Below are 18,031 nucleotides of genomic sequence, written 5' to 3'. Positions count from 1 at the left end.
AAATTAGGCCATCTCCAAAGGATGTGCTTAATGGCGATGTCTGGAGCGTTCTCTTCAACTCCTACGGCAGCGCTCGAAGTGCTCTTTGACGTTGCCCCACTACACATTCACCTCAAACAAGAAGCACTTTCTTGCACTTACCGTCTATGGATACTTGGTTTACTAGAGGAAACTCCTGTGAACCGTAGTTCAACACACACCTCGTTGTTTCCACTTTTGGTGAATTGGGACAAAGTTGTCCTTGCTCCAAGTGATCTTACAATTGCTTGTAATTTTCCATATAGGACATTTTCCACGAAATTCCCTTCCCGGGAAGAGTGAACATCTGGTTATCTGGAGAGAAGTATTTCAGACGGCATCGTATGTTACACCGATGGCTCCCTTCTCGAAGGTCGGATAGGTGCTGGTGTTTATTCTCGTGAGCTAAGGCTGCATCAGTTTTATTCACTTGGTAGACGCTGCACCGTTTTTCAGGCCGAAATCTTTGCTCTTATGTGTGGAGTGCAATCAGCACTTCAGCAGCACATAATGGGCAAAGTAATATACTTCTGTTCAGATAGCCAGGCTGCTATTAAAGCACTTGCTTCGGTCAACTCCAGGTCGAAGATAGTTATCGCTTGTCGAACTCAAATCGAGGAGCTGAATTCAGCAAACGCTGTTCACCTTGTATGGGTACCTGGTCATTCTTCCATCGCTGGAAATTAATTGGCTGATGAGTTAGCTCGCACTGGAGCATCACATGACTTCATTGGCCCTGAGCCAGCTATTCCGGTATCCAAGTGTTGGGTGAAGCTTCAGATTGACACCTGGGCTGCCACTTAGCACAAGCAATACTGGAATAGTTTGGAGTCATGTCGTCAAACAAAATTGTATTGTACTGAGCCATCTCTAGGGGTGGCAAAGTATCTAACAAATCTGTCAAAGCAGAATTGCAGCATGCTGGTCAAAGCATTGACTGGCCACTGCCGACTCAGTTATCACATGGCGAATATTCAGCAAGCTGATTCATTTGCCTGTGATAGCTGTGAATCCGATTATGGCACTTCGTATCATTTAATATGTAACTGTCCAGTTTTTGCGCAATTGCGTTTCCGAGTGCTCGGAAAACACTTATTAAGTGAAACTGACTTCAGAAACCTGAATCTTCAGGACGTTCTGTTGTTCTTGACCCGCTGTGGTAAAGAGCTATAGGCTCTCTTTACGCTTTATGCGTTATCACAGTGCCCTTCTCAGGGCGCTGTTTGAACCCATTGTGGTACGCTTATGCGTTATTACAGTGTCCTTTTCAGGACGCTATGTGAACCCATTGTGGTACGCTTTTGCGAGTATGACGATCCTATTCCCTTACCTGTCCTTTCCCATGTCCTATCCTTTTTCCTTCCCTTCTCCGATAGGTAAATGATGAATAGGCTCGTGTTCATGGCGATGGCACAAATTTCCCAAATGGAGGAGAACGTGCCTCTGGAGCCGACCTACTGATACCTGAGACACTTGTAAATTCTACTAATAATATTAGTCCAACCGACTTGTAATATTAGACTTATAACTTGTACTTGTAGGATTTTTATGCAACAGGATATTACAAATTACAAGCTACAAGACTAATATTATTAGTAAAATTTTCATTATGCTACAGGCCCCTGGTCGTCGATTGCGGCCGCGCTGTTTGCAGTTGAGGAGGTACTAAGGGCACTTTATGACCAGGGATACTGAAAACAATTAGCCCACGGCAGCGTCCAGAGAAAAAGGATTCTTTTTTCATCGTAAATTCTACGGCCTACCAAGTCAAAACAAGTCAAGATCTTATTGTAAGGATTAGAACCATGCCAGAAAAGAACAACATAGGCTTATTTCAAATAACTCTGGATGATATAGCAGGAAATCTACATTTTACAAATGTTACTCACTTTCTCAAAAACATCCATTAACAAGCAGTAAAAAAATATGACTCAATTTCCAAACTTATACCAATAAATTGAAATTGATTGCCATCATATCAAACCAATTAAATTATAACAAATTTTGCCATAATCAGCATTGCAAACCGAAAAAGTCCACCTCCCACAAGTTTGTCTTATTGCATTCGACCAAAACTGCCAAAACCGGCGAAAACAAGATGTCAATTGCCAAAGTGTAGAACAATCCACCTCTCTCCGAAACAGGGTTAGAAATAGATGGTGCGCCGCGTTGTTATAGAATTTAGGAATAAATTGATTTAAATGGGCGGATGTGAACTTGTATGCGATATCAACTGACATGGGGTGCTGTATTTTGATGAGATGTAGGGTACGATCTGAGTACGAAACTCGAACCCCTCTTCCAGTTATGGAGTTATGATACCAAAGGTCTAGATGCGGATGAGTATGATCATTAGGTGCCACTCTATACCGGGATCCATGAATGGGATACATGTACTATTGAAAATTGGTCCAGTGAGGGTGGGACGTGCGAGCGCACACATGTTGCGCCGTTCACCAGATCACAAAGTGTAAATTAATCGCACGGTCAAATTCCGTTCAATTCCGCGCATGTTTCTAGTGTTGGACACATCAATTAATGGTCCGAATTAATCTACATATGAGCAAAGCTATTAATTGCTCGCGTTGTCGACCACAGAGATATTGTGACATCTGCCTGAATGTTCGTTTTTTATTACATTCGTTTATCAAGGGTATCGCATCTCACGAAACATCTGTTCGGTGAAGAGCAGAAGTAACAGTTAAACAACAATTTAAATTGATCTATATGGATCTTAATTGGTTGGAAGTATGCAAATTAAGATATTGTTAAGGTTTTGCTCAAACATTATGTCCAAGATCATCAGGACATAAATTTCATGATATTCAATAAATCTAATCACAGTCATGTAAACCTCATTGCAGCCATGTAAACTTACATGAACTACCTGGTATATCATGTAAGTTTGTGTTATATGTCATGTAAACACTCAGAATCATGCTGAATTACATGACATATAATGGAAGTTTACATAATATTTTATGATTTTATGATTTTATGAACACTCCAATCATGTGCATCATATGTCACAGAATTTTGCACTCTTTTTTCGATCTGTGATGGATAAGTCGTGGCCGAGTATCAAGTAGGACGTCCACTAAAGAGTTATACTCTCAAATTTGTACTTACATCGAGTTTGAGTTGTATCGTGGAACATTGATCGTACTTTTGAATGTGCGCTCATTGTATGGAACATCGTAATGTTTCCTTTTTATATATTCCCTAATAAATTGTAGTAAGTGCAGGGATTGTACCAAGTATATATAGAGATGAATATACACCGATCGAAAAAAGAGTGTAAAATTCTGTGACATATGATGCACATGATTGGAGTGTGGGATTTCACAGAAGTTTACATGACATATCATGTAAAAGCCATAAACTATCATGTAAACTTCTATTATATGTCATGTAATTCAGAATGACTCTGTGTGTTTACATGAGATATAACACAAATTTACATGATATATCATGTAAACCATCATAACACTAAGTTTACATGACTAAACTGAAGTTTACATGACGTATGAATCTCATTATTTTTATCTGTGTATTGAAGCGAATAAAACACAACATGCTGCGGTGGGCTGGGCACATAGTTCGCATGCCGGAGGAGCGACAAGCTAAAACCATATTCAGCTGGTTGTCTGCTGAAGGGGGCATTCGACTTCGTTATAGGCCACGCACACGTAGGCTTTTTGCAGTTGAACAGGACCTAAGGACTCTAAACCTTCAGGGCGACTGGAAGCGATTGGCCCAGGACCGAGACCAATGCAGTGGAGGCAATTGTTTCATTCGATCAACGATCAATCAATTCAATTCTGACTATACATGTCAATGGTTGCTCCTCCGTGATTGATCTGAACTGGTACCAGTTGCACTGAGATCCAACTGAATAAGGGGCTGGGACATTCCACTTATTCTCAAAGTGCAATTTTAGCAGCTCATGCATATTTGATCAATAACGGCGCCGGCCAAGTCCTTATAGTCAGCTGGGAAGGGAAAGGAATGTTAGAGTGTACTGGTTGTTGCTACTAGAGACCGAGAGCACTCTGCGTCCCCACAACCCGCACGGACTGGGGTATTTGTTAGACGGAAAGGATGGGAGATCTGGGAGTCACCGTTGGGTCGGTGATGCGATCCATGGATAGGGGTTTTTTATAGTGTTCGTGATAGATTGTGTGGTGAATAAGGTGAATAAGGTCAAGCGGCACAGCACGCTTTGGTTGCATAACTTATAGGCGTTATCTATACACTGTGCTGTGAGTGGAAGTTGGAAGGGAGGGAAACGACCTTTTTCAATTCGTTTCTGGTGGCTATGAACATATGAATATACATGAGTTGTATATGTAGAGAAGAGAGAGCGAGAGAAGGTGGATAGAAAGATACAAAGTAGGATGAAAAGGACGGGCCAGGGATTGAACCCATGATCTTCTGCATACGAATCAGAAGTGGTAGCCACTAGACCACCAAGCCCGTCAACAGTGGAGGCAATTGTTTCATTCGGCGTAAAATTACCATTACGAGTTGCAGTCCTTCAAGTATCAAGTTCCTAAGAATGTTCAGAGATATGAATTGATTAGGTTTTATTCTTATCGTATTTTTTTCTGTTCTGGGCATAACCACTGCGACCTATATTAAATATAAGTACACGGGATAGGTATACCAAAATAGATCAAATTTTGATCTATTTTGGTATACCTATCCCGTGTACTTTGTATAGTGCATGTTGTATTACTTCATCACCATTGAGAAGTTATCAAGTATTCGGTTTTTTACAGTGGTCATTTTCAACTTAATTACAATGAAAGATTCTGATTGATAATCTGATCCCTTAAGGACAAACGTCTTGAAATTTCGCTTCATGAGAACTTTCGGCTCTCAAATCTCAAGAGGCAAACTTCAAACCGCAGAGCAATTTTTATTTTGTACTTACTCACTTGTGATCAGGTGCGCTGGTTTTGTTTACGAAGAAATTTGGGCTCTCAAACTCGTGAGAGGCGTCCATTTTGAGATTGTAACAAAAATGTCCTTAAAGAAAAAGTCAAGAAATGATACCGATATTGACCATGCATCGGAACCGTAGTCCCTACCGCCTCTAATCAGTGAATATCGAATTAAAAATTGGGATTACTAATCCATTTTCCCCTTGTTTTAAGATGCATCTCGGCTACAGTAAAACCGAGACCTATCACTTTTAATATGGTGTGAAATGTAGTATGGACCAAGGGGAATGGCATATCCTTTTCTAAACGGAAAATCCGCATTTATACGTTGGTAACCGTCGTTAACCACGTCTAACTTTCTTACAGTTTGTAGCGGTTAAGGACATGATTGCAGGAATTACAAAATGGCAGCAAATATGTCTGCCACTCGCCCTCTTACCTCTTCCTCCCCTCACCACACGCACTCATTGCCAAGAAAGGAGGTCGACGAATAAATTATTTGAATTATAACGTCTTAACTGCTCAAACTATATTGTGGTTGCTACTCGTAATAAATAACCAAATGTCATTATCGTTGGGCATTATTTCTTCCCATCGTTTATCAGAATTCCAAAATTTTGTGCAAAAATGCTACTCGTACCTCACATCAATGAGCGCGACTCGATTTTCCTGGAAATCACTTTTTTATTCACTCACGGGTTCCATAGCACTATGAAAATTTGATCGTTTGTAGAAAAAACTCTCATCTTATATACCGCATTTAGTTCACTACTGGACTGCGAACTGCGACTTTGTAAGTGCGAAAACGTAAATAAAAGTGCGCGATTGCATCAAATCAGGTTGATGTCTTCGGCGCACTATTTCTTCAATCTACGGAGAACAAGTGCTCTGAAGACACCGAGTTGATTTGATGCAATCGCGCACTTTTATTAGCGTTTTCGCACTCGTGAAAACTAGTGCGATAGTCCAGTGGTGAACTAAATGCGCTATACCAGGTTAATTTTATATCACCGAAAAATCAAGCGTTTTCCACTTTTGTGGTCGAAAACCCGACGTGATTTCAATCGCTTTTGGCTGAAACTGAAAAGTGTAGGATAATTCGCTAATTGTTGAACAGTTTTATTTTAAATCTAACTTAAGTAATTTTCGCTCTACTTAAACGTATGATGTAGATGCGTATACATGTGTGGCACGATATTGCTCCAATTAAGTTACAAAATTATACAATCTTATGTCAAAAATATTAATTCAGTAACAAATTTTGAAAACGACGTATAATCAATGCTACACCATTGATTATACGTCGTTTTAAAAATTTGTTACTGAATTGCAAATTTTCTACCGCTGATTACACGAAAACTGCACAATTCTTAAGATAAATTTTAAGAAACTGCTATTACGAAATAAGCTTTGCTGGCAAATCGACCTCAAATATAAAAGTCACAAGAACTAAAAGGATGTCCTTAAGGACAAACGTCTTAAATATCCTGATTCAACAGTTCATCAGAACTTCAGACGCACAAATCTCAAGAAGCAAGTTTCAAACAACAGTGCATGTTATTATTCTGTTCTTGCTCACTTGTAATAAGCTTAAAATAAGAAGCTCAGGTGCGTTGTTTTTGTTTACGAAGAGATTTGTGCTTTCAAAATCGTGAATAGATACCAAAATCGGCAATTGTGGCGGGCATTTTAGGATTCTAACAAGTCTGTCCTCAACAGCTCAGCATTGTTCAAAATTACATTTTCTTAGTAATTTCATTTGAAAAAAAAAATTTTTCTTATCACACTATCATTATGCATCTGGCATAACCTGCGATGCAAGCATGACTTTCTGATTTTGTTCCACTTTACCTAATCGTGCATTTGATGGGGTTTCGAGGGCGTTCCAGGACAGTTCCAGGGAATTTCAATGGGTTTCAAGGACGTTCCAAAGGTTTTCCAGAGTGATTCAGAGTGTTAAGGTGGTCCCAGGAGTATTTCAGGGCCTTTCAGCGGGATTCAGGAGCGATCCACGGGTTTGCAAGGGATTTCAGGGTCGTTGCAGGGGTGTTCTAGCTAAAGGGTTGAGTGGGTCACATGGGTAACCAGGAGTGTTTCAGGGGCTTCCAAAGGCATTCTTTTCTTCAATAGTCAAATCTTGTCAGTCATTTTTTGCATGTTTAAAACAATTTCAGTCCACTAGAGCTCTTTTCAAATGAGAAGCGATTCCTTGTCATTTGAATAAATTATCACTCAAATGACTAACTGGCCACAAAACACGAAAAACCCGGAAAAATTCCGCCAGAGTGAAAAAATATCGGATGTCGGGTCAAATTTCAAATTTTATCAAATGTTGGACCACTGTTAGACCCACATCAGATAACTGTAGGGTCTATATTTGGAGGAATTCCTGGAGGAATCGCCGGAAGAATTCCTGGAGGAATCCCCGAAGGAACTCACGTAGGAATTCCTGGAGGAATCCCCGGAAGAATCCCTTGGGGAATTCCCGGAGGAATTCCTGGAGGGATCTCCGGAGGAATTTCTGGAGAAATCTCCGGATGAATTTCTGGAGGAATCATTGGAGGAATTCCTGGAGGAACCCCGAAAAGAAATTCCAGTAGAAATTTTATGTGAATTCCCGGAAGGAATTCTTGGGGAAATCTGGAGTTCCTGGAGAAATCCTAGTACGTATTCCTCGAGGTAATTCAATAAAAATTTCTGCTAGAATCTCAGATGGAATTCCTGGGGAATCCCAGAAGGAATTCTTCCAAAATATTTGGTTTATACCGCAACAGTATTTGGTAACAACCGGTACGGAATCCGGTAACTAAATATAGTAGCGACCGGTGTGGAAATGAGTAACTAAACTAAAATTACAACTCCGTGGGTAATCATTTTATTCACCCAGATAGCAGCCCCCGGTAAACTTGCTCTAAAAGGCGGGGTTGGGTAAAAGAGGGTTAGCATGCCATTTAGGAAATGAGCAAAATATGAAGGGGGTAAGTGAGAAAACCATGTAAGCAGAAAACAGGAAGAACGGTGGGAAGAACACGTTTGAGCAAATGCAAAAAATTGGTTCACAAGTTCAGGGTTGTTACGAGAAGGGTGGAAAAAAATCCGCGCCAAATCCGCGCGAGCTAAATTTGAATCCGCGCCAAATCCGCGCGATACTGGAAATAAATTCGCGCCAAATCCGCGAGAGCGTGAAGGTATTTTTTTTTTCTTTCTTCACGTTATTGAAGAAATCCATTAAATCCATTAAACTGGAATGGACTACTGGATGAAGAATAAACTTTTGATTCGTAAATCAACGCAACTCATGCTTTCTGAAAGTGAGTTTCGGCAAAACTTTCGTTATTTTTTTCCAAAAACATTTCTTAAAGATCCATTGGGCGATTTTTGAAAAGAATTTTCTAGACTAAATCTCAGGAGAAACATCCCAAGAACTAGGTAGTGTATTCGTGTGAAAAATACTTTTAAAAAACTGAAGAAATTTTTATAAGAAACTGAAAAAAAATCTTTGAAATAAACAGAATGGAACTTTCTTGGCTTTCTTTAAGTATTACTGAATATTTTTGGAGACAGTAACCCGAACAATTTTTTTTAAGAATTTTTTGAAACCAGTATGAATTTGAGAAGGATATATACTCATGAAAAATTCTCATAAGATCACTTCGAACATTTTTTGAGTAATATCTTAGTAGTTCTTGAATGAATCTTCAGTGAGGAATTTTCCAAAGAGAATACTTGGCAAAACCTGAGAAAACAACTCACATCGTCCATAATACACATGTGGCTTTAAAATTTTGCGTGGCCTTAAGGATGAGGAAAGGTGGGAGATTGATTTTGCGAATTGAGCTGTAAAATAATGTGTTGTTAATAAAATTGTCAACATTATTTACCTTTGCGTATTTTCACACAAAATGAACAAATTTGACGATCAAGCATCATGTTCAGGGAACTAGCATAAACAGCTCTTCTTGTGATTCTTGACCTTGTGTCTTCAATATTGGAAGCTTGGTTAATAATAATTTAAAAAAAATAGAAGGATAAATTGTGCAACAACCTCCTTCCTTATGGAAATAGAAATCAAATATATCAAAAACAACATAAAAGAGTCGTGACGCTTCTTCGTTTGATCATGAAAAGTATCTGTTCTTTTTGGCACCACGAGTGTGCATCTTTCTCTGTAGAGTAAAGATACATTTAAGCCCCGAGACCTGACAGCAACAAGCTGATCACAAGGTTGTGCCTCTGCCCAGAGGAAAACGTCCCTTAAAATGGATAATCACTGGAAAAATCCTAGAAGGACAATGTTGACAATTTTCAAGATTTACTTGCTGGAGTCCTTTGAAATTCCTACAGGGTTTTCCTAGATTTTTTAGGAGTTTCTCCAAGAATTTCTGCAGTAATATATCCAGGAATGCCGACAGAGGTCCCCCAGAGTTTTTCGCCAAAGTTTTTACTAGCAGTTTCCTCTAGAATACCCTTCAAAAGATTTTTTCCCCAAATAATCTAGGGATTTATCTAGAAATCTCTTCAAAATATATAGCTGGTGCCTTTCAAAATTGTACCAGTAACTCGGGCAGATTACTATTACCCTTTCGGCTTCCGATAAACGGATATCTTTCGGATATTACATTCAAAGGAACACCGCACACTGGGGCAGAACGCAGTTATGGACAGACAAAACCTCTAGTGCTTTGGATATCCATCCTAGAGGTTTGGTGTCTTTAGAGAAGTGTCTTGTAAGAGTTTTGACTAAAACCTGGTAACTCAATAATTGATCTAGATAAGTTGCAACTGATCTAGATCAGTTTTAGCTTTTTCTAGAAGCGTCATAGTAGAAAACTTTCTTCTGCAAAGTTGTTCATTCTGATGTTTCTGACATTTCTTCCGAAGACACTTATACTCTATAATTCACACGAAAGGCACAGTGGGCTACTTTACTGAAAAAGTCGAAAAAAATCGATTTTGATCAATATTTTGAAGTAAAAAAAATCAGAAAAAAATTTCGAACGTTAGGTTAGCAAAAAATATATAAGAAAAAGATTATTCCATAACAAAAACTTACATAATCACGGAAATTGGAGGTTTTTCTTATTTAAATAACAAAAACTAAGTGATTTACAATTTATTTGGTATCTCATGAAGCAGCAGGCGAAGGCAGCTAATTTTTTGGCCAAAACATTTTAATACCACTAGCATCGATACAGTGGGGAAAGAAAAGTGGGGTAACTCGGGGCTTTTGCTATATACAAGTATGAAATCATCTCTAAAATAAATGAAAATTAGCAATTGAGGCTAATTTTTTGAAAACCTAACATGATGGAAAACAATTTTTGGATTATTTTTTGCTGCCGGGAGAATTTTTGTAATGAAGCACATTTTCAATAAATTTGGTTTGGCGCTTTCCAGGTCAATATGTTCCTTATGAATGTATATCTAGATTTTTATTGAGAGGGACCTCAAGTAATAATATTGTTGTATACTCATATAATAGCGGAAGGTGGTAAAACTAATTTTATTTTGTTAATAATTTTGTTAGATGACCAGCATGAATATACAAAAGATTGGGGCATTGATTGAAAAATTATTCACTCTCAATGGAAACGAAAAATAAAATGGGTTTTAGCCATTTTTCTCATGCGATACATTCCATATAATCTTCATATAAACAGCCGCGGGGCAAGATGGGTCACCTTCAATTTTGAACGTATTTTTGGAGCATTCAAAGGTTATTTATTTTTTATTACAAGACTATCTCATAAATGACTTCAATCAAGCGGAATGAACGCTCAAAATTATTATAACATAAAATTAGGATAATTTTTTAAGGAAAACATCGATTTTCAAGTCGCCTTAGGACCACTCAAATCGTAAAGTTTTTTTTAATATTCCAAATCTATATATCCCTTTCGTGACGGAGCGCAAAAAAAGTGAAACCTCCATACAAATTGCTCAACTTAGAATCTCTAGAACTCTTAGATTTCCCAACAAACCAACAATTATTTTTCCTCATTTGAAAGAACTACTCTTTATCTTGCGATTTCTAGCTTTGATTGCCTTAATAAATCGGAAATAAAAAATATGCGATTGATAAAACTTTTTCATGTTTTACGGTTTTTGTCCACTTTTTGTTTACCTTGTTGTGGTGAATCCCACAGGCAACGTAAACAAAAGTTTATTTACACACATACAAGTACAAATGATGGCTGAATTATGGAAACAGTTTACATCACATAAAACAAAGTCTTAACAGATGAAAAAAATATGCAAACATGTTACTGCTCAACAGCACAATTGTGCTGGTTCGTCACGAAAGGGATATATAAAAATGAGTTTGAAGTTCCTTTAAGGCAACAAAACTTACGAACGGATGAACCGAACGGCATGGCTCTTGCACGGTTCGATTCGTATTCATGGTGGCTGTGTTTATATGTACAAAAAGTTACGAAAATTAACTATAAAAGTAAGAAAATCAATAAAGTACAGATTTTTTATGAGCTGGGAAGAGAACCAACACGATTGAAATGAAACCAATCTAGAGTGCGGTGCTGCACTAACTCAGATCAGCAGTTGTCAAACCATCATATCTAGGCAAGACAAAGTTTGCCGGGCCAGCTAGTAAATTTATAAAATGTTTACTAGTAGCTCTTGTTTACTCAGTATGGATATGGAGCATATATGAATGCGGAACAAATCTTTTATTTTGACGTTTTTCGTTGATAAAATGTGAATTACTTAAAAGGTGACCCATCTTGCCCCGCACTTTTTTCACGGCGCAAAATCGATCACTTTTTAAAACTGCTTGTTTAACATCATGTTTTGTGTTTAATGAACTTTTTTATCGACTTTTAGCATAGGTAGCTAGTGTATTAAAGAGTAGAGGACGAATGCAAACCAATACGATCTGTATTTACAAAGTTATGGTGATCCATCCTTAGGTGATCCATCTTTCCCCGCCCCACCTTACAATTATTTGGTATTTATTTGTTTGTCAAGACGTATGGTCCAAATCAATAAAAATAACATATCTAGATACACATTTACATGGCATATACTGGCCGGAGCATCACTAAATATGTATTTATTGTATTCATGTTTTATCACAGTAATTACTCAGACATGTTACATTAAAAAAACAATCGGAAAATTGCTTTACATCATGTGTGGAGTTCAAAAAATTGATCTTAATGGTCAATTTTCATTTATTTTCGTGGTGATTTCATACTTGTATATAGCAAAAGCCCCGAGTTACCCCACTTTTCTTTCCCCACTGTATCGATGCTAGTGGTATTGACATGTTTTGGATAAAAAATTAGCTGCCTTCGCCTGCTGCTTCATGAGTTATCAAATAATTTGTAAATCACCTCTTTTTTGTTATTTAAATGAGAAAAACCTCCAATTTCTGTGATTATGTAAGTTTTTGTTATGGAATAATCTTTTTGTTATATATTTTTGCTAACCTAACGTTCGAATTTTTTTTCTGATTTTTTTACTTCAAAATATTGATCAAAATCGATTTTTTTCGACTTTTTTAGTAAAGTAGCCCACTGTGCCTTTCGTGTACATTATAGAGTATAAGTGTCTTCGGAAGAAATGTCAAAAATATCAGAATGAACAACTTTGCAGAAGAAAGTTTTCTTCTATGATGCTTCTAGAAAAAGCTAAAACTGATCTAGATCAGTTGCAACTTATCTAGATCAATTATTGAGTTACCAGGTTTTAGTCAAAACTCTTACAAGACACTTCTCTAAGGACACCAAACCTCTAGGATGGATATCCAAAGCACTAGAGGTTTTGTCTGTCCATAACTGCGTTCTGCCCCAGTGTGCACCGCCGCCGGCGGCGGACGATACGTTACGTCTGGGACGAATGTGGACTATGCAGTGGGCTCATACTTACGATAAAACGGAGCATAGTTAATTCCCAGAAAAGGCGCAATATAGCGACCGAAACGTCGGATGAAAGCTTAAGAATCCATTTTTGAGTTATTCCTCCAAAGACTGAACGCCATACCTCCCAACATGACCAACAGTCGAAATTCGAAGGAATTGCTAGAAACAAATTTGATTTTTTTAAGAAACAAGGACTCGAAAGTTGAATAAAGGTGCACAATGGAATTGGAATTTTAAGAATCGTTGCACAATTTCTTCAAAAAAATATTTTGAAGAGCTGATGAAATTCGTAATCGATTGCCGTACACCAAAACGAAAACTTGCTCCAAATTCTTCACTAGTAGGATGTTAAGGTCAACATGACCCAGTCAGGCACGCTGAACGTACACTACGCTATCGTGGTGCAAAAATTCTAACATCTTAGGAGGGTTAAACAAATATTTACTTTTCATAATTTCTAATTCAAGTGCCGATAATCATTCAAATATTTCGCTGTACACACTACTAAAATCATTTCCGCGCCAAATCCGCGCGAGGGCCAAATTCCATGGGTAAATCCGCGCCAAATCCGCGAAAATCGCGAAATCCGCGGAATTCGCGAAATCCGCGCTGTTGTAACAACCCTGCAAGTTAAGGTCCAGCTAACCCTCGTTGGGACAGATGTACAGGCAATCTTCGATATAACGTACCCTCGATATAGCGCATTCGATATACCTACATACAAAATTGTACGTACAAAATTGAAAAACTTCATTGTTCCAGTAATAACCTCTAGATAAACTACGAAATCTTTTAAATCAATGTTTTATTGCAGCATTAGCCTTGTTACCCAGAATCAACGCAAATTGGGGAAAAAATTGGTGTACGTTATATCGAAGCAAAATGTACGTTATATCGAAACACAAAAAAAAAACAAAATTACTTTCGTTTTTCATGATTGGTTTTGTGAATTCACCGAAATCATTAATTTGGGTTAATTTTACGTCAAAACCATCAACACTAGCATATAAAATATTGACTTTTTTTTCTGCTTCGATATAACGTAAGGAGTGTATCGGAAATTAACTATATATGTTCAAAACATCCTAAAAAATAATTTATCCGAGATATAAATAATTTTATTTTTGGAGGTACTATATAAATCCTCAGAAAAAGGAATGGCACTTTTGCTTTTGTAAAAATAATTATTTTACATGGACATCAATCTCAAAGTTTGAACGCATGATCTTAAAATTGTGGACACCTCTTAAAAGTTTGAAATTGCGGAAAAAATGGAAATATTTTTGATTTTTTTAAATATTTTAGCGCAAATATATTCTTTCCCAGATTGCTCATAATATAGGTAAAAAATAATTTCCAAGAAAAAATTCGACTCCATTTTAGCGCAATTCTTAAAAATGAAAAAAGGTCATTTTTCAGGGACCCCATTTTTTGATGCTCAATCAAAGCACGATTACGCAAATAAAAAATACATCAAATTGATAATTCATTTTTTTTTAATTGGAAATGTTTTTAAACTTGACGACGAGGTAGCTTTAGTAGAGAACGGAATTGTATAACTTTTGAAGATATTTAAAACAGACTGTCAAAGTTCGACAAAAAAATAGTGTTTTTTTAGGATAGGCCATTTTTTAAATATTGAGGATTTTTCGATCATAAATATTTTTTTTTAAGTTGGTGTTCGGTGATATGTTATGTGTACATAACTGCTAACAATAATTAATATTTTTTGTATTTTTCGCCGTACAAGTTTTATTCGCTACAGGTTATTGAAACGCTGAAAAATCTTTAAAAAACAACAATTTGTCCAAAACTTTAATTTGTAAGATTTCAATTTTTTTCAGGTTGTTCTAAACTTGACTATATTGTGAAGATTTGATAGAAGAACCGAAATGATAAGACCAAACATGCTTCGAGATAGAGCATCCTGAATGTTTATAGTTAATTTCCGATACACTCCTTACAAAGAGAAAATTTATTTGTACGTTATATCGAAGAGTACCTGTATATAATGAAGGCATTTGAGCACAAGAAAAAAAACCCAACTTACACAGAGCCGGGATATACCGTGTGGTACCCATATTCTGAACGGTTAAGGGAATCTTACAACAAACGCTAAAATAAATGGAAGTTCTTGTTGCTAGAGATAATGCTTCACATTACCTTCAAGTGTGTTTGTTGTCTAGCTAAATGTATAAAATAAATTAAATCTCATAATAACTTCAAGTCTCTGATCTAGACATATTTTTGTTTGTGGACGACGTGTTCCTAATTATGGACACCATAAGAAGCCGTGGTCCTAATTCTGAACACATAGTGTTACTTACTATGTACAAACACATTCTCTACGTTCGCAGTTCAGTCAAAAACGATATGTTTTGTAACGATTGGATAATAGAGGGGCTTAATAAAATTAACACCTCAACTCTCGATTCAATATATGCTTCATAAAAGGAAAATCTATTTTGCGTTAGCCGACTGTTCAGAATATGGAGCTGTCTATAATATGGTGCTCGCACGGTAACCAAAAAAGTTACAATTTAGAATTCCAATGTCCATCGTGGCGTTTGCATTTTAGATCCTATAGTAAGCACTGAAGACTAGGTGCATCCATTCCATACTTTCTGGGGCAGTCTTTATAATGAAATTTGTTGTTTTTGAATATTTTGAAGTTCTTGAAATAGTTATATACATTATTTAAGCTACTCTGGTTGCTCAAATTGATGAACGATGTAGAAGAGATTGTCGACCAGCCCATACAGGTTCGGGAGGACAATCAAAGCTGTATTATTCCATCGATTGGAGGGTAGTGTACCTCGCATCTTAAGCATATTAATATTTTGGGCGGTCACACTACAAGCACAGAGATACAGACATCAAACTCTACTCGTGCTCTATCGATCACCTTGTTAACGGTAAATTCAAATATTTAATAGTTGGTCATTTGGCCACGCGCAGCGCTCACATCGTTTTTGGACCTGTTTTACGCCTCACTACCGCCATCTAGTGGTTGCACGGTCAAGCACAGCATGAAATGCCCAATAATGTATAGGGCGGTTACCTTTTTGCGGTGACGATGTTTTTAACTGAAATTTGTTCCAAGAGTTATGTCTGTTTCTCTGTGCTACTAGCTATTCTATCAGATCTTTTTCGTTTCCGGTTCGTTCGAGGTAAAGCGTATACATGGGGTCGTACATAAATTACGTCACGCCGTAAGGGGGGTGGGGGTTTGCACAACGTGACGACCCGTACAAAAAATATTGAGTTCCCATACAAAAAGTGTGATATAGGGGGGAGGGGCGGTTGAAAAAGGTCGATTTTTGCGTGACATAATTTGTGTATCACCCCCATATATCGTAATTAAAGGCTTCAACTAGGCTGCCCGTCTTCGGTTTTAAACTCATTCAGTCGATTATTCCATACGGCCTAACGTTTAACCCTAGTAGGATGTTGGGGTCAATATGAAGCAGAGGTACGCTGAACGTGCACTACGCCAACGTGGTGCGAAAAACCTAACATCTTAGGAGGGTTAAAAGTGATGAAGCCAGTATCCGTTTATTACATAGTGCTAGTGCTAAAATCAGCTTTTTTCGACCCCTCTCCGTAGCGTTTATTTGTATGAAAATTCTAAAATTTTCGTATGAGCCCTAACGCAAGGCCATACTCTTCTATACCCGTAGGGCGTTAGATAATTTGTGGACGGTGCTTGATCACACATTGCCGATACCGATATGGGAAAAAAATTTATATCGCCGATATCGATGAACCATAATTGTACACAACCCTAATCTATAACCAATCGGTGCAAGGGGATTAACTACAAAGTAAAAAGGTTTCAGGAAATCCAATTACTTTAAAACTACTTTTCCAAGGATTCAACCTTTTCTGTGGAGATCAAATGAGTGGAAAAGCTAGACACGTCTTTTTTAAGCATCGTGCTTAAGTAGAGTTTACAGAGTGAAGTTGTGTGCTAACTTTAAATTTGTTTAGTTTTTCACTGTTTAAAAAACATTTACTTAAGTCTAAAGTTGTCCATTTTTCCCGCAACCCCCGGAACCAGCACATTATTGTTTAATGCACAGAATGTTTGAATTTTGGAAACCGCTCTGTGATTGAATAAACAATTTAATTTCACATTTTGAAATTACCGTTGAAATATTCAATGTTAAGATTACTTAGTCGTTAACTGAAGTATAAACATTTCTTTCAAATTGTCGTTTGGGCGATTCTTTCACAAATCATCGTTAAATAGTACTTTACAAATTATACGTGTATTAAAAGTAACTTAGTTCATAGTTTGTATTTTTGTTTCCTCAAATTCCGGACAAAAAAAGGCACACACTCATACTCTCTTCTTAGGTGGTTGCTTTTGACTGTTGGAACAAGCCTGCGGGAAAAATCTATCTGTACAGTATTAATATTTGTTATTCCTATTTACTTTCTAGAGCTGTTTGGGCCATCACAAGGGCCCAGGGTTCCTAGCCGATTCCATTTGTACAAGATCATAATCGTAGAAAATTTCCAGAACGTTTCTAGGGCACGGATTCAACGGAACACTAAAACTACTAACAGATCATGATAGCGGTGGAATGTAGTTGGTTACTTATCCTATGCCGTCGTCGTCTTCGGCCGTCGGAACAGCAGGATGTGAGGTTCCGGCTGGTGAATCATGTAGTGTATCCAACCGCGGGACTGCTGCACTCCAATGGACCTCCATTCGTTTTCCGTCATTAGGTGAGTTTTGGGCACTAGTTTGGCAATATCTTTAGGGAGGACGACATGCCTAAAGCAAACGAAAGAATAGACAATATGTAAATACAATTTATGAAATATTGGTATATGTATTTACGAAGGACATCCACGCCATTGGCGAAGGTTAAAAGCCGGTACATCTCAACTCACCTGTATTCGTACTCGTCGTCATAATATTTATCAGAATAATAGATGTCTTTAACGCTCATTCTGGATTATTTGATTTAGCACTACACTAACCACAAACCCTTATAGTAAAATAGCCTTTATCGTACCGAGATTCACTAATTTCCAGAAAGATACTTTGCGGATTATCGAACAAAGATTCCTGGCCTGTTGCTTTGTTTTCCGAATGTCCTTTTGGTCCACCAGCGGTGGCGGTTGATTATATTCAGCTCCGTGTACACAGAAACGCAACGATGAAAGCGTTTTCAA

At 37.6% G+C, this 18,031-nt stretch overlaps 1 protein-coding gene and 1 long non-coding RNA gene across 2 annotated transcripts in view; both read right to left on the bottom strand.

The window, feature by feature from the left end:
• Nucleotides 1-1,088: 1,088 nt before the first annotated feature.
• Nucleotides 1,089-18,031, bottom strand: part of LOC134287444 (uncharacterized) — a 443,288-nt gene continuing 426,345 nt past the window's right edge. The window contains exon 2 of the long non-coding RNA XR_009997308.1: nt 1,089-1,482. This is a non-coding gene — a long non-coding RNA (uncharacterized LOC134287444). The remainder of the gene's footprint in view (nt 1,483-18,031) is intronic.
• On the bottom strand, nt 17,097-17,991 carry LOC109429585 (cyclin-dependent kinases regulatory subunit). The gene is made up of 2 exons (XM_019705573.3): nt 17,747-17,991; nt 17,097-17,627 (listed from the first exon to the last, which is right to left on the bottom strand). Exons 1-2 carry the CDS (start codon nt 17,803-17,805, stop codon nt 17,453-17,455), a joined length of 234 nt encoding a protein of 77 aa, XP_019561118.1. The 5' UTR covers nt 17,806-17,991; the 3' UTR covers nt 17,097-17,452.

This window comes from Aedes albopictus, chromosome 2 (assembly GCF_035046485.1).
Source record: "Aedes albopictus strain Foshan chromosome 2, AalbF5, whole genome shotgun sequence".
NCBI lineage: Eukaryota > Metazoa > Arthropoda > Insecta > Diptera > Culicidae > Aedes > Aedes albopictus.
This window is presented reverse-complemented; position numbering and strand designations above follow the sequence as displayed.

Bases quoted from the DNA above. Each gene is read 5' to 3' on its own strand.
- LOC109429585 (XM_019705573.3), bottom strand. From the start codon at position 17,805: ATGAGCGTTAAAGACATCTATTATTCTGATAAATATTATGACGACGAG. The intron at 17,628-17,746 runs GTGAGTTGAGAT...CGTTTGCTTTAG, and splicing joins GACGACGAGTACGAATACAG to GCATGTCGTCCTCCCTAAAG.